Source organism: Camponotus vicinus, unplaced genomic scaffold, assembly GCF_025532165.1.
Source record: "Camponotus vicinus isolate PSW18456_S1 unplaced genomic scaffold, iyCamVici1.0 SCAF_9, whole genome shotgun sequence".
NCBI lineage: Eukaryota > Metazoa > Arthropoda > Insecta > Hymenoptera > Formicidae > Camponotus > Camponotus vicinus.
In genome coordinates this window covers 14,385,097-14,405,837 of record NW_028141981.1, presented here as the reverse complement: position 1 = coordinate 14,405,837, position 20,741 = coordinate 14,385,097, and the positions used below count along the sequence as shown (strand labels likewise).

The 20,741-nt window shown below is 29.7% G+C and overlaps 2 protein-coding genes across 4 annotated transcripts; one reads left to right on the top strand and one right to left on the bottom strand.

Moving 5' to 3' along the window:
- Positions 1-1,139: 1,139 nt before the first annotated feature.
- LOC145976554 (G-protein coupled receptor moody) lies at positions 1,140-6,328 on the top strand. Of its 3 annotated transcripts, XM_083107740.1 has the most exons (6): positions 1,141-1,294; positions 1,429-1,603; positions 2,395-2,613; positions 3,938-4,176; positions 4,357-4,666; positions 4,964-6,328. In XM_083107740.1, exons 3-6 carry the CDS (start codon positions 2,395-2,397, stop codon positions 5,837-5,839), a joined length of 1,644 nt encoding a protein of 547 aa, XP_082963866.1. In that variant the 5' UTR covers positions 1,141-1,294; positions 1,429-1,603; the 3' UTR covers positions 5,840-6,328. The 3 variants fall into 3 exon arrangements, with proteins under 3 accessions (XP_082963864.1, XP_082963866.1, XP_082963863.1); XM_083107738.1 differs by having other exon boundaries at positions 1,140-1,603; positions 2,364-2,613; XM_083107737.1 differs by having other exon boundaries at positions 1,141-1,603.
- A 131-nt stretch (positions 6,329-6,459) lies between these two features.
- On the bottom strand, positions 6,460-20,002 carry LOC145976645 (uncharacterized). The gene is made up of 18 exons (XM_083107875.1): positions 19,829-20,002; positions 19,634-19,750; positions 19,178-19,335; positions 18,687-18,883; positions 17,604-17,809; positions 16,790-17,045; positions 16,050-16,261; positions 15,612-15,838; positions 15,185-15,380; positions 13,387-13,649; positions 11,828-11,993; positions 10,450-10,607; positions 9,969-10,168; positions 9,358-9,560; positions 8,471-8,726; positions 7,919-8,130; positions 7,486-7,712; positions 6,460-7,222 (listed from the first exon to the last, which is right to left on the bottom strand). The coding sequence occupies exons 1-18, from the start codon at positions 20,000-20,002 to the stop codon at positions 7,015-7,017; spliced, it is 3,636 nt and encodes a 1,211-aa protein (XP_082964001.1). The 3' UTR covers positions 6,460-7,014.
- Between the last annotated feature and the right edge of the window lie 739 nt (positions 20,003-20,741).

The following is a 20,741-nucleotide window of genomic DNA, read 5'->3' as shown; positions in this document are numbered from 1 at the left end:
AAAAAATTGTCAATTTATAACAATAATAAAAATAAAAAGCCTTAATTTTCACTTAATTAGTAGAAATATTTCGCAGAAAACATTAATTTTAAAAATTATCTAGAGAATCTATTGTTAAAAAATAATGATAAAAAATAATAATAAATAATAATAATATGGTGGTTTATCCCATTATATTATATAATAATATAATGGGATAAAAAAGTAACGAGACATTTTTTGCATATTATTTAATAAATTTTTCACATCATATAAAATATTTATAAATCGCATATGATTTTTTAATACTAATTATGAGGTTCTTAAGGTTGTAAATATTTTTACGAATTATTATATTAATTAATGCATTTAATTTAAACTTGAATATATTAAGAAAACAATTTATTACTCTTGCAATATTTATTTTTGTTATAATATTTTTCTAGTCTTCTCTAGATGCAAGCAATTGTAAGAGATCTCGACATTCCCTAAATTCGGACAAACAGCGAACTGGAGAAACGCACTTCCGACTCGTCCGCTTCCGTTCATACACAGCTGGAGACTCTTTCCCCTCGCGTTGAGTGACTACTACTAACAAAATGCAATTATTTTTAAAAAGGATGTAGGGACACACGCGCGCGTCGCAGTTTCCAGGGGACGGTACGCTCCGATCAGACACGTAGGTGCTCTATCTAGTAGACCATAAGTGCCATATCGACGATGGGGACGACATGGGGCTGGTTGGCCCCATTTAATATTTTCGCTATCACATTGTTGGGAGCGACGCGCTATAAATTGTTTATAATAGGACTAATGATCGATGCCCTCATTCGGTACTCCTTTGATTTTGTGAAACGTGATAAGAAAAAAGAGATTTTTTTATCATGTTTTAGAAATGAGATTTTTTTTATCTCTACTATGATAACATATCTTTTACTTAAATGAATATTTATTCTTAATTGAAACGATTGGAAATATAATACAGAAAAAAAAATATAAATCCCAGATTGTTTGAAGTTATTTGTATTAAATCAATTTATTGAAGTGATGTGTGTTTCATGATTAATACAATAATGGAAATAGATAACGAGATTAGGAATCCCGGCGTCACTTTAAACTAATCTTCTCCCAAATTCAGATAACAACTGAATCGACCTGCAAGAAGAAACTCCCCGATATCGCGAGGGAGGAGTCTCGAATTTGGCGCAGACGCGGCTTCAGCGAAAAGTGCATACTCTTGTTCACGAATCTTGCTAATAATTCTGCCAGTACATTCGCGAGTTTTGCGATACGCGCTTCTTTTTCACTCTGACATGTAATCCGATTTTGTGTTTTCATAGATTTTAAAAAATAAATTTGAATAATTATTATCATAATAATTTCTCCTCGTTAAATTTTCGCTATCCCGAATCTGTTGCATTTCGAAACATTGTAATAAAGTGATTGCAGGCGAAGTTTATAGTGTTCCAGAAAAAGAAGATGGCAACTCTACAATGCCAAGGCCAAGATGAGAATCGACGAAAAGAAGAAGTCAAATATATGAATAACGTTATATCGATGTCGAAGACAACGAGAAAAAATTTTGAAGCCCTACTTCATTGATTATCATTGATGAATCAGAAATGTAAATAAAATTGCCATTTTTTATATTTTTTATGACATTTTATGACATTTTTATATATATTCGCAGATGTTTTAGTACAAACCTAATTTGCATATAAATGCTAATCTATTACTCGTACAATTTTCGCTAAAGACTAATATATCAGCTGACTGTCGATGATCCGCGAAATTATGGATTCGAAACATAGAAATGCCTGAAAGTTACGCACAGAAGAAAGAGTATCGTCTCGGGTAGCGAAAATAGATCTCTCAGTTTCTCTCTTTGATACTTCGTTCGCCGTCGAAAGAAAAAAGAGACGAATCCAACACGTGTACATGCACAAGTGACGTAGATCGTTTGTACGTAAAATTCGCGCCTCCGGGATGGCAAAATGCACGTATCAGCGTTAAACGGGCTCTAAACGCGAAGATAAATTAAGAGAGAAAGCCTAAATATATATGTATGAGACAAAATAAATCATACGCATATATCTTTAATCATCAATCAAATGTTAAATCTTTTCAAAAATACATATATGTTGTAATTAAATGAATAATTTGCATGATTTGATTTTTGCAAAAATAACAAGATGGTTTAATTATACTGCAACAATTTTCGGTCATATAATGAAGAAATATCATCTTTTAGATTTTGCAAAATATAATAGATGAAATAGAAATCTATATGAAACATCTCGACATTATATTATCGAGATCATTTTTTCACAAATTGTAAAATAGAAATGGTCATGATTCAATCTATTTACGGCCCTGATATCCAGACGTGCTCGGCGAGAGTTTGCTTTCTTTCAGATGCTGGAGTACTTGTGGATGGCGAACAACGAAACTGGACGCAATGGCAGCGACGATGTGGCGATCGAAGAAGTGCTGCAGGATCCAGGATCGGTGATTCTCTTCGTCGGCTATCCACAATGGCTGTTGTACTTCGCTGCCACCTGTTGTATTCTCTTCATGCTAATCGGCATCCCGGGAAATCTCATCACGGTGATCGCACTGTTTCGCACCAAAAAGGTCTGTAATTATAGCTATAACATTAACATGTGATAATAATAGGATAATGTTAAAAAAAAGGAAATAAAAAGAAACTTCTACAAGCGATTCAAATTGAAAATTGATTGATTAATCGATATAACTTTTGATGTTGGTATCAAGATTCTGATAGAAAAATAATAATACAAGTTGATTGACATTTTAGAAGATATTCTGAAATATTTATATAAGATATGCTCTCTATTATAATATGTTTTCATAAAAAATCTGTAAAAATTATTTTGCGCTACTCGTGATTTTCGTGACTAATATATGAAAAGGAACTTAAAATATACCATAATGAATTCGTGTTGCACTCAAGACGTGCACCAGTTATTCGAGTTTCCGGTACTGCGCAGAAATCTTAAAAGCTGGTTCGAGTGATTTAACTCATTACTTCTTTCGTTCTACGAAACATTATCTCAAAGTAACAATGAGTAAGAACGTTAAATTTGGACAGAATATTTATCAATTGAACGTGCTTGATTTTTTAAGAAATAAATTTTATATTATTTCATATGTTATATTTTGTATGTTACATTATAGTATAATTTTTAAATTAATAATAATCAATCATATTAAATCTTAATTAAATCACTTTTACTCAAAGTTAATATTCTATAAAATATTTCTAATATTATATATTTTTTTTAATTTTATAATATATATTATACTTATAAATAAGATATGTAAATAACTGTATTTTTATAACAATACTAAATAAATTTTAAGTGCTTTGATTCCGGAAAAGTATTGTTTCGAATTATAAGAAATATTTACTTTATTATGCAATAAAATTCAATGTTTTGTTTCTGGCGAATAATTGAAGATGTGACACAAGCCGATGAACGCAGGTCGTCGGCACGATTCTATAACAAACGAGCCCTCGCAGCAAAGTCAACCATCAATGAGCTAAATTTGGAATAGATTACGCGGAACTGCGTGCATATACAATCGTGTGTTTGCACTAAGGTTCACGTATTTCGATGTAATATAATCGACTAGCTAGAATTAAATCAGGAAGTCTCTATTAATTTTATCGTGTTTGCTCCATCGAATTTCGAAGGTTTATTCGGCAAACTACGCAAATTAATTTTTACCTACGAACTCCTCATATTATTTGTATATCAATAAATGCACGTAAATTATAATCGATAACCAAATAATTTTTAATGCAGTTTATAAATATATTTTAAATACGATTAATAGATCTGTTAAATGTTATAAATATATGTACGTGAAAATGATTTTATAATTTTATTTTTCTATTCTAATTCTTCATATAATTATTTTATAATAATTGCAGCTGAAGAACGCCACCGCAGTCTTCATCATGAACCTCTCGATATCAGATTTAATGTTCTGCTGCTTCAATCTGCCGCTTGCAACTTCCACATTCTGGCACAGTTCGTGGTTATACGGACCACTTCTCTGTCGGTTGTTTCCGCTCTTGAGATACGGCCTCGTTGCAGTCAGCCTCTTCAGCGTTCTCGCAATCACGATCAATCGCTACATCATGATCGGCCATCCCAGTCTTTACCCTACGTAAGTAGCCCCTTTCCTCTCTTGCTGCTCTAGATAAAATTAATATTTTATATAATTATTTTAGATATTTATTTAAAACACTACATTTAAATTATTATTGCATAAAAATAGATAAATAAATAGAATTAAAGAATATATTATCAAATTTTTTACCCTTTTTTGGTCAAATATTATTTTTAGATTGTATAAAACGAAATATTTAATACCGATGGTCTTGATGATATGGATCGTCGCTTTCGGTCTGCTGATTGTCACGTGGTTCGAGCAATTCGGACGTTTTGGTTTGGATCCCGCTATCGGATCCTGCTCCATCCTGCCGGATGAAAGCGGACGGAGTCCGAAGGAATTTCTCTTCTTTCTTGCATTTTTAATACCCTGCTTCGCTATTATCATTTGTTACGCCAGGATTTTTTATATTGTTCGTGAAACCGCTTCAAAGAGCAGAGGCAGAGACAAGATCAATGTGGAACCTACGGAAATCAGTCATGATGTAAGATCTAATTATTTCTATGTGAGAAGATTTAATGTGAACATAAAAAATTAATTATATATATATATTCAGAAATTTTTAAAAATTAAAGTAATTGATTATTAATGAAATATTAATAAACGAAACATATATCCCTCTCTATTGAATTTAAAACTAAATAAATTTAGATTTATTCTTTTAATGTCCTTTTTGTTCTAAAAATTACTTATTTATTTAATTTATTAAAATATAGTTTAGTATTTTATAAATCATACTGAAATTTGAATTCCGTTTTTGATCATAGTCATTATTTTACAGCAACAATCTATGTCCATGAAGAATCAAGAGCAAGAACTGTCTGTTCTTGACCCTATCTTATCAATGCGAGCAAATTTTCTCACTCCAGACAAGGAAATGGATCTCGAGCCGTCGACTCTTATTAACGAAGATTCTTCATGTTCGAAGCAGTCGATCCACGATCAACAAAAAACAGATTACACACAAAAATCGCATGTAGACAATCCAACGACGGTTATCAGTCTTGATCCAAATTCTAACAACGGCTATAATGCTCTTCGCGTTAGTGCATCGGAAGACATATCGTTCGTGGACGATCGCGAAGAATCGGATTTCATAGAGATGAAACTATTTCTGAATAAAAACCAGAACGAATTGCAGCGAAAGTCGTCGAGAAACTCTTGCGGGCGGTTGGAGAGATTGACCAGCCGAGCATCCTTCATAGTAGAGTCTTCGCTGCAGCGATTCGCCGGTGGCGATCCTTCGGATCTGCCAGAAATCCTCGTGGATTCGAGATCGCACTCGCCCGCGAAGAAGACGTTTCGCAGGGAGTCAAAGTTCAAGAGTGTTGGCAGGATGCGCAACGGTGAATTCATCTTCGCGCCCAGGATGTCCGCCAAGGATCGGAAGCTGTTGCAGATGATTCTCGTGATATTCGCGTCATTCCTGGTATGTTATCTGCCGATTACCATCACGAAGCTATTTCATAGCGCAATCGCTTGGCGAGGCCTCAACATTGCCAGTTATATACTCATCTACTTGACGACCTGCATCAATCCCGTCATCTACGTCGTGATGAGTTCCGAATACAGGAGCGCGTATAAATATGTGTTGCTGTGTAAGGGTGAGCAGAAGACAAGTAAAAGGAGACTACCGGGTTTGCTGATGCTCAGTTGAACTCGTAAATGATTAATTACATATATAATATGCTAAATATAATAGATAAATGATATAATATAAATATAATAGGTATATAATTTAGTTTGTTATATTATCTATATTTATGTGATCAATAATTGAGAAACCTCAGATTGTTGGCGCTTATCAATGTGTTTTATAATTATGAAATAATACCATCTTCGAGGCTAACTAATCGCTCTTTAGTTAAAATTATCAACTTATTATTAAAACAATTAATATAGATTTCTAACATAATTAAATCAATAAAAATAACTTTATTGATTTTAATATATAAATTACATACAATGAATTTATTTCTTTGATAGCGTCTCTCTTCTCGCAATTTTTATTCGCTTTACATATAGTTATAAGATTATCATTAATATTTTCGATATTATCGAATATTTACTAACTAAAAAATATAATTAAATTCTAAATTTAAATGATCTTTTTACATTAAAGATGTTTATAATTTTTTGTATAATTCTTGTCAACAGTACTTAGCCTTATGATTTTTGCAGATCTTTGCTGAATAGTATTAAATCACTGTTAAGAACCAAAAATCATAGATTGAGTTTAAAAAAATTTTAATATTATATATTTCTCAATATATTAAATAATTAATATTTTTCTTGAGCAAGAACCGCGAAGCATAAGTTAAGAATTGTTAATTTATATTATACCTACAAGTGCATCATTGAAATATTTATAGATATTTAATATTTTTACAACGAGGTAGTTAAATAATTAATTTTAAATATGTTACATATAAGAAATAAACCTTATCTATACGATTCTTATTTATTTAAGTTCAATTTTCTTTAAAAACTTTATTATTTATCCATCATTTAATAGATGGTTAAGCAATTAATTTTAGAATAATATATGCTTTTCCAGCCTTCTTAATCACATCATCAAAATATCACATCTAACGTTGCAATATTCAATCCTCTTATTATTTTAATGGAGATTAAATTCTCTATTTCTCCCTATATCAGCTCTAATCACTTTTTATCGATCGCTCTTACCGTATTTGAGAAAACCTATTCATTTATACCTCTTATTTATTATATATTTTAAAAATAATTCTAATTAAAAAAATATTTAGAGCTGTGAAGGATTTCTTTCTCGATTAATTGTTAAGATTGATATTAGCCTCTCGTTAATAGTGTTCAATTTTTGTCAAGATTGGCAGGCACCGTCGCCGCGTGTATCGTACTGATATTCATAGTAGGCCAACTTTTTTCTGTACTGCCGCTCTTCGGTGTGACCTTCGTGATATCTAACTTGCCACTATTTTCTTTGCGATTCTTGTAATACAACCCACCGGCTGCGATGCACATGCCTATCCCGCCAAATACCATCACGTATTTCAGAAAACTGCAAATCGAAATTTCAAGTTAATGTTTGATTTATTTTATTTTATTGGTAAATTTGAAAAAAATTAAAGAGAAGTTAAAAATAATTCCTACTTATGTAGGAAATATTTTAACTTCTCTTTAATTTTTTTCAAATTTACTAATAAAATAAAATATATATTTGCAATTATGTTGCTGACAAAGTTGAATAGATTATATAACTAAGCAAAAGCACTAGTTATTCATCAAAATATAATTATTCGAGAAATATTGTCGTAAACTCACTTGACAACCGCTGTCGCCTTAAATACCACCTTGACCTTGTTAACAAATTCGTCATCGAGTAATATTCCTTCTTCCACCCAAAATAGCGGCAACAAAGCTTCCGGGAAATTTTTCATCAATTTGAACTTCGGAATCGGTTGTACGAACATGTTGAACTGCAACCGCTTATGCGCGCGTATCGGCGTAGCTGTCATGGGTTCGAAATCCATATCCATTTCATGATCCTCCTGTCAATGAAAATGATTTTATCAACAATGATTACACATTTCTCATCATATTTATCTATTTATGTAATGTTTCTTTCAATGATATATATATATATATATATATATATATATATATATATATATATATATGTATATCATATTTGCATTTTCTTCTTATATTTATTTATGATTGATATCCATATATTTTTAACTTTTGTCGAGTGTACCTGATTCGGATGCAAACCATCCACCAAATCCAACCAATTTGGCTCGCAATCGTAAAAGTGTGGAAGCGACCCAACGAGAGGTGCACCTATACACTTCGACAAGTCATAGAGATTTCTCGTTAGACAAGTATCCGGTGTCGGGCAGAAACATTTTTCTTCAGGATTCTTGCTCATGTCTCCGAGGTCCGCCGTATAATGAAGAGTATTGAGACCTGCAAATCGAAAATGCTATAAGAAAAAATTCAATAATAATAAGAACGTGTTTTATGTTATTTTGCTAATACTTTTTCTACCTTTCAAGGGAAAAACTATAATAATATATAATAATAGTAACATTATAAAATGTATTAAAAAGACAATAAAATTATTCTTATTACAATATTGTATTTATTATGTTATTATTATAATAATTTTATGTCTTAAAAGCTGTAAACTCAATTCTAACTTTAATGGGACATAAGGGATTTTCAATTTGTATTTAATATAATTATATTTGTTCGATAAGATAATTATTCTTTCTTCTTATTTGATCGTTTCAAACGATTTATGTACCTTTGATTTTGCTATGATAACGATAATGCGCGCTGATAGATCGACAGATTTCGTAACCGAACGAGACAATGTCGTCGTCTGGCCCGAACAGAGGTGGGAAGATCGTTGAATCGGTACCGTTGTATTGATTACAATGATCTTCCGGCCAAATATCCAACGCAGGCTTACCATCCCATTCCAGGACACGACCGACGTCCTTGTAATTTTTAATACCACGCAAAACTTTCATACGTTGCGGTAGGACGCTCCCGTTTTTCTAATAAAATTATTCATCAATACAATTGTCATCAATACAACACGTGAAAAATGTTTATGACTTTCTCGTATTTTTCACATATGCATTTTTCGTAATCATAATGTCTAACTACAATTTTATTTTTATTCACAACTAGAGTTGCGATCAGATAATAACAGATTATTATCCTCATGCATGACTCGCTTCTTTTTCACAATATACTATTAAACTTATAATTTATATTACTCATCAACATTTCACCGAGAAATCAGAAACGTCAGAAAAGTTAGAACGATAACCGATAATAATAAAAAATATATTACATGTCTGTCCGTATATAAATATATAAATATTATAAAATATTTATGCATGTAAAAAGTATATCTATAAAAAATATATCCGGATATATCAAAAATAAATAAATAATTTAAATCGATAAAGGATACGTGAGAAATATGAATTAACTTTATTAAAAATAATTGCGACAATGAAAAATAAATAATCTTGAAAAGATAATCATAGATAATCATAAATAAATCTTCGCTTAAAAAGGGTCTTTGAATATAATTAAAATTTTAAATACAGTTGTATAATTTCTATATCAAATAATCAAAGAAATTTATAATTGTTTTAGAATTAAAACTATACCTACCCCACCGAAGAGAGAGAACTTGTAGCGATCTTCCCCGTCCGGCACAAGATCCTTCGCTTCCGTCTTCAGCACATTGCATGCTGCCGATCCAGCGAAGTCCTTTACCGTGCAGTCAACTGGCAGACCATCGAAAAGTATGTCCTTGGCTTTGGCTTTTACGAATATTGAGTCTGGTTTATGGAAGATACTGTCGACCGCTTTGCCTATGTTATTCAACATATTAATAAACGTTCTTAATGAATTTAATTTATAATAGAATTGGATCATCGAACAATCGTGTGGCAAATTCTTTTCTCGCACTTTATTCCTTTTTATTTTCATTAAAATCAAACTTAATTGTCGCACGACAAAATATATGTACATGTAACGCAAATATGACAGCAAAAAAATAGAAATATATGTAAAAATCTTATAAGTGCACACACTCTCTCTCTTGACAGAGGTACATATGTATATACATTAGAGAAACATATCTTTCTCATGTTCCACTTTAAATTTTCCAGCGTGTATTGTTATAGTCCGAGCCGACCGACCTATGCGATACATGACTGATACATGACCGCAATCGATACACGACATTGAAAGGAAATAATGACATTGTATATACGTACCAATAATCGGCATTGCAGCAGGCTTCTCCTTCAGGGTCATCAACGCCATGCTCAGAATCATTAGATGAGGAACCACCATGTCCTCGTTGCCCGTCAATCCGTTGCTTTTCTTGGGATTGAAGAACCATGTAGCTTTTATGCTATATTCGAGGCTATCCTCATCCTCCCGATCGATGAGATCTATTTTCACCTTGTACTCGCTAAAATGAACATCCGAGTTTTCGAACATTTTGAACAATAAATAGATTTATACAAAGATCTCAGAAAAGATTCAATTATTGCGGATTAGATTAAAATTTAGATTACAATAAGGTTCAAAATATATAAAAAAGAAATCGGAAGGAAAGAGAGTACAGAATTTGTTAATTTTTAATAAAGATAAATTAAAGATAAATTAAATGACAGATTAATTTTTGACTTATGAATTTTTGCATCTGTAATTGATTATAAATTTTTTAATATTACGTTTACATAAACTCACTCGTAAAAGAACGGTCCGACTTCTTGCAGTTTTGGCTTTTGACCCTGTACAACCTCATCAGCGTTAGTCACGTTGAACAAATAGATTTTAAAATCCAGTGGCAACGGGAAATTCGACCACATTTCGCGTATTTCACTGCCTGGTTTCAACATGATAGCCTACAAACATTAAATTTTGTTAGTTTCATAAAATCACATAGAAATGAACATAAAATAATTAAACGATGTTCCCATAGTTATAATAATTAAAAATTTTCGTAACCTCATAATACATCATTTCTATTTTTCTTTTAATATGTATGTACGGATTTAAGACAATTTTACTAAAACTACTCAACTATTCGCAATTCGGTAACTGATGTATACATTTAGTATGAAATGTAACAATCATTAAATTTGAAATATCATAATCAAAAAAAGATCTACGTCCACGAAAATTGTGCAAATTGTGGATTTGGCATAACATATATACACAGACAAATATTTATGTTTATTAAATTTATACTGTGCAAATCAAGTAAATGTATATATATTTGTTAGTTATGATAGTTCTGCGATCATCTTTAAAAATGTTTTCTTATAAGTAAAAGAAAAAAAATCACCATAATTTTAATGTCATTAGATCAGAAACTGGAATATATATAATGAAATACTAGAACATTATAGCGATTGACAGTAGGGTTCAAGGATTTCGTGCTGTACACTTGCGTAGAATGACTTTATCATTTCACAATATTCAGTAAAGCTGTGCGTTGGATCAGGCGCGTATAAAGAATTTTTCTAAGCAAATCAAGTATTTGAATGCGACAAAAAAAAAGAAGAAAAGTTGGTTATTAAATTTGTAAAAATTATACATAATATATCGTGTTTAAGTATTTCAAAACTAGAGAACGAAAGATTATTTTTAAAATACGTCGACATATATAATAAAATATATATTATACAAAAATAATCGAAACATATATAATATATGAAAGCAAAATATATAATGAATCAATAATCTTTCGTGATATGTAATCTGTAAAAATTTAATTTTATGAGAGAAAATGTTACAGCTCGCAAAAACACACATCTTTCGATATATTCCATTAATTACACGAGTCACGCGAAAATAAGATTGTTGAATAAATAAAGTTTTAAGATCTTTGAACTTCTCTATGATAAAAATGCTTCAAAGCGCTATAAAATGTTTCATTATCGTAACGATATACACTGTTTAATGATAAAAAATAATGGAATTAAAATAGCATAAATCGTTGTATAAGTATTATTATCATTACGTTATACAAGTATCATTATCATTACTGAGTTAATAAAACTAATAGAATGATATTAGCGAATTAATTGTTATATGATGTGATAAATTTGTAAATTGTTACCTTCTTGATTTGAGACCTAATTAATGAGGGAAATCCACACCACGTTACAATGCCGAAGAAAAACATACATCCACCGCCGATTCCGAGTTTTTTTATAGACACCATTTTAGCGCTCTGTGAATGTGGAAATATCGAATAACATTTAAGCAGAAATGCACAATCGAATCTAAATAGATATTTTAAGCGAATAAGCAATTTAAATAATCTCGAGTTACTCAAAATCAAAGCTACACACTAAGTTTCCGTTGCCAAACTAAAATAATTGTCAAAAGTTTGATTTCAATTTGAAGAACAATCGCATTCATAATTTAACTTTCTATGAATATATTATTTTTGCAGAGTTACGAGAGTCGCTGCTAGGACATTAAATCAACATTAATACGATGGAAACCTTATTATTATTAAATCCTTCAAGAACACAGAGCACATTGCCCAAGACTTTGCCGTAACATGGGAACACATATAGCAAATGAAAACGCCTCATAAAATCGTATATCCTCCGAAGGGTGCGAACGGTAACATCGTACACGCGTTTCTTGGAAACCATGAATCTCTAATTTTATATGCTCTTATCGATTTTACATCAATTTTAATCTAAAAATAGCACCTTTTCCTCACTGCATTGATAAAAAAAAATTTAAGATCACGTCTCGTATAATTTTTAAAACTTAATCTTTTTAGGAAAAATTCTGTCTATATATTTGTATAAAATCAAATAAAATATATATTATAATATATAAATAAATTATCGTTAATTATATTACCGTTAATTAAATTTAATGATAATATATATTATTAAATATAATAACAATAATATAATTAACGTAAAAAATATGACCAAATTTAGTTAAAAAATAAATTCGAACATTATAGAAAAAAAGAGAATTAAATATGAAACACGAGAGAGATTATTGCGAGAGTTAAGATTTTATTCATATGTAGGAAAATATCAAGTTAAAATCCGTAGAAGTGATACTAACAGATATAAATTAAAGAATAATTTTTTAATCTGATTCTTTGAAAATTTAAATATAATTATGATAAAAATCAAAAGAAATGCTTGCGAAAAATTCGTTCTACGACTTGAATCGTCTTCATCTTTTTCGTTGCATCTATTTGTATGTTCGTAATCCAAACAAATAAATTAAGCACATAATTTTTTTCTTTAATATCGGTATCCGTATTCAGCGTATATTTAATATCATCATCGGTATTCAGCTTCAATACAATTATTTTATTTCTCTCACAATCTCTTTCGCTAATTTTTCGCAAAAAAATCCTTTCGCGTAATTTATTTCTCTCTCGTCGTTTGATCCATAAAAAGATACAGTCAGCATATATGAGAAAATTAAAATTCCCGATTGTTTAGATCCTTATTCACTTCTTTCGTCGCGCAAACGAATCCACAGATTACTCTCGTTCGTTCATCTGCGCTTAAAAAAAATCTCGTGGTGAATATTTATCGCCAGAATCGCGTAAAGAAACGAGTTCACGAGTCGCGGTGCGAGATGCGAAAGCCTCGACCTTCCTCCCCGTGTGTCTTGGCACTGTCTTCGCACCTGTTCGGCCTCCTGGCCGATTTCTTCGCCACCCTTGTCGTCGACGTCGCCGTTGATCGTGCGCGGCTCGTCGCGAACAAACTGCCCAGGCGATAATGACGCCGACGTCTTACACCAGACCGGCGTCGGCGTACTTCTGCTTGCTCGGCCCCATTGCAAACTTCTTGGCTTCCCTTACTTAAACGATGCGGCATCTCGAGCACAGCGGGATACAACTTTGTTCTACTCGGGCGTGATGCGATCGAAGGCATAGAATTTACTTGCTGACTCGCAAAGTCGTGCGTGATTCAGTCACGCTAGAGACTCTCCAATGAAAGTCACGAAATGACATTCAAATTAAACTGATGCAAACAGCTATATGATGACTGTCAATTCTCTCTCTCTCTAGGTAACTTATTTAGGAAAAAAGACAGAGTAGTGCATCATATTCTAAGAAAGAAATAAAAAATTAATCTCGAAAAAATATACATTGGATTTATTTTAATTTTCATATTTTTATAATGTAATTTGATTCTTCACTTTATCTCTTTCCAAAATTTTGTACAGAAAGAATTGGGATCTATTAAATTTATCTAAATGCAAGCTGCTCGAAATAATTAGAATGATATAATTAATAAAAAAAATTAATTAAATAAAATTAATTAGAAAGAGAGAATGCATTATTTCATAATTTTCATTGGAGAATTTTTAATTATGTTATATAAGTTTTTCTCTTGTATAATTCTTGCTGTAGACTATAAGCAGAAGACCTAAAATAATCTTGAGATTATGTCAATATTATAAATAATTGCAATTATTAAAATTTCTTATTTTTATTCAATTTTTTTAAATATATAACTCTTTGGTAAATACGTGTTATTTAAAAATATATATAATTTGCAATAATATGTCATTTTAATAATAGCCATGTTATAAGTGCGATCTATGTATAGATACGATTCTAGTAGAATCTAATGGCTTAAGAATATGATTTGCATTTAATATTAACGTTAATTATATTTCTCGATCGATTAAAATGTTACATGTTCTCTATGGAATCCATATGGGCATATTCCCAAGTAATTACTGTAATTATGACTATTGACAACTACTTATTAGTTACTGGATCTAATTACAGCCGTTTATCTGCTGATAAATTATAAACATCAATTATTTAGTACTATTTATCTAAGTTTTCTATCTAAAAGTAATTAATCAGTCGAGAAATAATCGATAATTAAAATATACGTATTAAAATACGATTAAAGTATTGTTCTAACGTCTAATATATCACTAGTTATTTATTATTTATATAATATTATTAAATTAGAAATAATATTTCAAAAGAGAAAATTTAGAGAAATAATCTAACATCTAGTATATATGCAAAATTATTCTAACGTCTAAAATATCATTGTTATAATAATAATATTTCAAGAAAAAGAATTTAGAGAAATAATTATTATATTAATATTATTATAGTAATATAATTATTGTATTAATTTAAAAAATTATTATATTGTATTTATATATAATATATATATTGTGAATATACACAATAATAATATTTTGAAGTTACAATTTATGCGTAAGCTAGATATTGTTTCAATAGAATTATATCACGTTGAAATTATTTATTTAATATATTTAGAATTATGCATATGCTATTAGCATAAAAGTATATATGTTATATAATAAAATCTTCCAAATTATTATTTTCAATACTTGAATCGAAATCGATATCGCGCGATTACTGTCATCTCTTAACTTTTTTGGTATTCATATGGATTAGGTAACGAATAATTATTACTCCCTGTTAATCAATGTTGGGTGGCACCATTTCAGCTTGTATAGTGCTGATTGTCGGTTTCCGTGACGCGCTGCTCTCTTCCTTGCCTGATTTCGGCAAAAGATCTGGTTGTGTAACCTTGTCCGCATTCTTCTCTTTATAGTGTTTCACTGCAGCAGCAATCATCATGCCTATCCCACTCAGCATCATGAGCCACATCAATATTCTAAGATAGAAAATTAAACAATGAATTCAATAGCTTTATTATGAAAATATCTCGAAGAAATAAAGAAATTTATTCTGCAAAACTGTTTGCAAAATTTTTCTATAAAATGATCTTATCTAGAATTACAGTAACAGAATATACAGTGTGTTTTTAGCAATTTTGATGTTAAAATGTAACGCGACAAAAATGAAAAATTATACCAAATAATAACAAACTGATAACTTTACTTACTTTGCGACTAAAATTTGTTTATACGCAACTTTCAATGGTTTTATCAAAACTTCCCCTAGTTCAAGTCCGTCTTCAATATAAAATATCGGGAAGAGCACTTCCGGGAAGGATTTCATTAATTTAAGTTTAGGGATAGGTCCGACCAACACGTTGAATTGAATCTTCTTGTATGCTCTTATTGGAGTACCTGTCATCATCTCAAAATCGAAAGTCATCTGGTGCTTCTTCTACACAAGTAACATATAATCTCATAAACACCATAAATTCTTAATAATTTACGCCAATTTTTACGATTTAAGATTCATCTTATTTTATTATCTTATTTAATATGGACTCTTCTTATCATTATTTCCGAAAAAATAATTTTATTATAATCCAAGTAATGATATATTAGCATCTGTAATATTTTAACTGTCTCTCGTAAACGACTAAACTTACAGGATCAGGATTTAATCCATCGATCATTTCGTGATATCGTGGATCCGAATCAAGAAGATGAGGTAAGCTTATTCTTATAGGCACGCTCTTGCAAGGACCTGCATTATATACATTTTTCGACATGCATCCCTCAGGCTCGAGACAGAGACACTTGACATCCTCATCCGTAGACGGATCGCCCAAATCTGCCGTATAGTGCAGCGTTTTGAAACCTATGTTGAAAAATTATCGAAATTGTTTAATTCTATATTATCATACTGATTTCTAAATACAAAGTGTCTCAGAAACGAACAAAATATGATTTTTGTAGAACTTGTAGAATTTTATTATATCGATTATTTTTAATGTTCAGAATGGAGGATCTATAATTTTTAATGTTTAATATTTTTATACTTAAATGTCTTACATCTTGTGTATGTGTGTGTGTGTGTATAAAATATGTATTATATCTTTACGCATATAAATGTATCTTATATGTGTTTAAATGTGTTAATATATGTGTATGTGTGTGAAGTTTATTTAATTTAAAATTAATTTAAATTAATTCTCTAGAGAATTACTATTAGTAGAATTTAATAAAATTATTTAAAAGTCTAATAAAATTATTTATTAATTAGTTATTTTGTTTCTCTTATCATTAAATAAAGAGTTATAATATTTTATAATTTATGTGCATACATGTTATATATTTAAAAGAAGTTTATTCAAAACAAGTAACATTTCTTTATGGATATTGATACCTTGAACCATCCCTGGTTCAACATAATAAGCGGCTATACTTCGGCAGATATCTGGAAAGACCGCCCAAACTTCTTTATCTTCGGTGAGAAACGGCGGAAAAATAGTTCCATCCGTGCCGCGATAATCATTGCATGGATTATCAGGCCATATACTCATTTTCGTTGCATTTCCTATCGATAATACACGGCCGACGTCCTTGTAATTTTTGATTCCGCGAAATACTCTTATGCGATCTGGGAAATAGGTTCCGTTTGCCTGAAATACAAATAATTGATATAAATATTTATAGGAATAATAAATAGGAAATATAAGAATAATAAATAAGATAATATAGGAATAATAAATAGGAAATATAGGAATAATAAATAAGATAATAAATTTATAGGAATTGTTATAGAATATAATTACGAAAGATACTATATTTTTAAATATATAATTTTAAATATATTCTAGAAACAAAATATAAATACATACATGTGTATACGTGTTGAATATTAAAATAATTAATATTTTTCTACACATTATTTTAAATAAAATATAATTACATAAAATATAATTATTAAAATTAATTTTTCATAAATAATTTATTTTGATATAGCTTTTACAGCGCCATTATTTTTTGTTTTAGATTGAATTAGATATTTAAGATATATTATACTTAAGAATTCTTTGTGCAAAATTATTATATCAATATATCTTTGAAGATATTAGAACAAAAGAGTATTCTTATAGAATTGTTTTTAAAATCTTGCAGCAATATAAAAATATAATTGCGCAAAAAAAATGTCGCTTTAAAATAATACAGATGCATACCTTAGCGAGAAAACCATATCTATAACGTAATTCGGCTTCTCGGATGAGTATATCTTCCTTTTCTTGTAATGCGCTACACACTGCGGATCCAGCGAAATCCTTTATCTCCGAACAATCGACACGTAAACCATAGAAGAATAGTTCTTTCATAGTAGTTTTAATAAATATTGATTCGGGTTTCTGGAAGATACTATCAAGCGCCTTGCCTAAAGATATTCATAATGTAAGAATTGATATTTCATCCTGTTTATTTTATTTTACAGTTTTGAAATTTTGAAATATAGTGTAGCATATTATTCATAACATGTATATATCAGAAAATAGACATATAGATGATTAATACAATTGATATGAAAAATTAAACTTTAAAATGTCAAAAGTAAATTTAAATCAATTAGTTATTATTATTTATTAATTATTAATAAGATAATTTTTTAATTTATTTTGTTAATCAAGTAATTATTAGGAACAGCCAAATAAAAGCCAAAGAACAGATTGATGTTGCATAATATTTTTCAAATGTTTTAAGGAATTTAATTCAGGAAACTTAGTTGTGTATATGTATATCTTCTTAATAAAAATTTTTTTAGTAAAATTTTTAAATGTGAAATTATTTTTATACTTCTCGGGAAAAAACTTAGATAGGAATGTAAGCAAAAAAATATTACAATAGTTGAACCAAGAATTTACACGCTCTGATATTTTTCTCTCTTACGCTCTGATCTTTTCTCTTTTCTATCTCTGATATTTTCATTTCTCCATATATTTTACTCTTTAAAAGTTTAAAAAAATCTCGAGACATTTTACAATTTGAAATGTATTACACAACCAGATTATTTTCTTAAAACGAAACCAAGAATTTCTTAAAATATTCAAAAAATATTACGTATTGTTTATTTACACACACCTTGACTCTTATTAGAAAGTTTATAATTATTATTTGAGATAAATAATATAACACTATACATTTTTCAAAATTAAAATTATTCAATAATTAATAAGATAATTAATAACATACTACTTAATAATACATTTTAACTTTCTTAATCATACGATATTCCATATGTTTATTCCATTACGTACTGATGACCCCCATCGCAGTTGGCTTATCTCTTTGTATGATCAAGATTATTGCTATCATGAGGGGATGAAACGTGTAAATCTCCGCATTCTCCGACATAACACTCTTTTCCGGATTGAAGTGCCAAGTTTGTCGTAAACTATACTCGACAGTATCATCTGCGTCTCGGTCCTCAATGTTCTCCTTATCTCGATATAAACTGAAGATCATATCAATATCCATAAATTTCCATATCTTTATTTATTACGTTTAATTATTTTCAATTATTATTTGTATAATTACAAATATACATTATTTAATAATTGCAAAATTGCATTTTCCAAATTTTTTTTAGATTTTAAATAAACTACTCCAATTTATATTCACATATTATTTAAAGCTCTCTATCCTGTGAAAATTTAATCTAGCTATTTTTATAAAAAATTATGCAATTGACTAAATTATCTTAATATCGTAAATAAAATTACAATATTATAGGGAATATTATACTTACTCATAATGAAAAGGTCCCACTTCCTGCACAATCGGCTTCGCTCCTGTTTTAATTTCAGATGGATTTGTTACGTTGAAAACGTAGATCTTGAAATCTAGTGGCTGCGGAAGTTTCTCCCAAAAATCGCGTATTTCATCCCCCTTTTTCAACCTAATTTGCTGTAAATTTGTAAAACTTAACATTTTTACACGCAAAGCTTTTTTCTCTATGTATCAAAAGAGCTCTGTGACAGATTAATACTTTTATTTTCGGTGTTAATAATTGTTGGCAATCAAATATGATTTATAGTAAAATTTATTTAATATTAATTAAAAAAAAGAAGATATTTACACGCTTGTGAATCTTATATTAACTTTAATTTGTGATATCTTAAAATTGACAAAATCATCATTCTTTTAATTCTGATTTTAGTATCTCGAAAACAGAGCCAAGAAAGGACATGTAATCATTACTTACAGATTTGACTTGTGATTTCAATATAGCGGGAAATCCTACAGTGTAGATAATAAGTATCATGGAAAACGTACAGGAACCGGCAAGTCCGAGTCTCTTTACAGACACCATATTATTAATCTAAAACACACACGCACGCCACAAACAAACCGAATTATATTTTTTATCTTGCACATTTCAATAAAAAATTATCAACACCTTATATCCTTCAGTAACATGTAGCACAATGTTGAGGATTTTGCCGATCGTGAAAAAGGATAACAGACGCCTCAGATTCGAATTACGCATCGCGTCGTCTATATGACGTAAAACACGACGCGTGTTGCTTTCTAATTTGAATTTTTTGCAAAGAAATTCTTGAAAAATGCCCATTCTTTGCACTGACAAGAATTTCAATTTTTAAAACAGATAAAAAATCTTAGATTATTAAATTTAACAAGAAATCTTGATTCTTAAAATCTTCGATCTTTAAAAATAATATTAAATATTTAATTATCAAAAACTAACAAATTTCTCTTTGATAACACTTGATTTTTAAAATTAATAAATTCTTATTTTAAATTAGCAAAATTTTTTATTTTCCAAACTAATGTAAAATATGAACTCCACAATTATCGAAAGAAAATTCTCAGTCTTTAAAATTAATAAATTTTTAGATTAATTTCTTTAAATCACGGAATATTTTATATGTTATTTTTTCTTTATTTGACCGTCTGTTTTTAGGAAGCATCTGAGTAGCACACCTGAATAAATTTTTCTTCAGAAAACTTGTATAACAAAAAAAATTGCTCTTTTCGTCTTGTGCTCTGACCTCGGGCACTTCTTGTCATCGGTCCTCAGTAGTTTTCACTAGTGAACTACCTAGTCCCCAGAGTTTCTCTCACGTTCACAGTTTCTCATATATATATATCTATATCTATATCTTTATTTGTACACTGATTCGTGATTCGTCGACATCAATTTATTGCGACTGCGCGATCAGTAACTTTTGGATAAAATTTATTGGTCTGCGATGAAAACACAAGTGCAGCTATTAAAATAGGTTTCTAGGTACTTTATCTATTTTTATATTGTCTTATTTTATATACCGATTTAGAAACAATTATCAAGA

What these genes read in the sequence shown, in the direction of transcription:
- LOC145976554 (XM_083107738.1), top strand. Translation starts at nt 2,395, where the DNA reads ATGCTGGAGTACTTGTGGATGGCGAACAACGAAACTGGACGCAATGGC. An exon ending in CATCCCAGTCTTTACCCTAC is followed by an intron (nt 4,177 to 4,356) that starts GTAAGTAGCCCC and finishes TATTATTTTTAG; the next exon opens with ATTGTATAAAACGAAATATT. An exon ending in CTACGGAAATCAGTCATGAT is followed by an intron (nt 4,667 to 4,963) that starts GTAAGATCTAAT and finishes ATTATTTTACAG; the next exon opens with CAACAATCTATGTCCATGAA.
- LOC145976645 (XM_083107875.1), bottom strand. Translation starts at nt 20,002, where the DNA reads ATGGGCATTTTTCAAGAATTTCTTTGCAAAAAATTCAAATTAGAAAGC. An exon ending in GTGGGACCTTTTCATTATGA is followed by an intron (nt 18,884 to 19,177) that starts GTAAGTATAATA and finishes TATGATCTTCAG; the next exon opens with TTTATATCGAGATAAGGAGA. An exon ending in TGGTGCCACCCAACATTGAT is followed by an intron (nt 13,650 to 15,184) that starts TAACAGGGAGTA and finishes TTTGCGAGTCAG; the next exon opens with CAAGTAAATTCTATGCCTTC.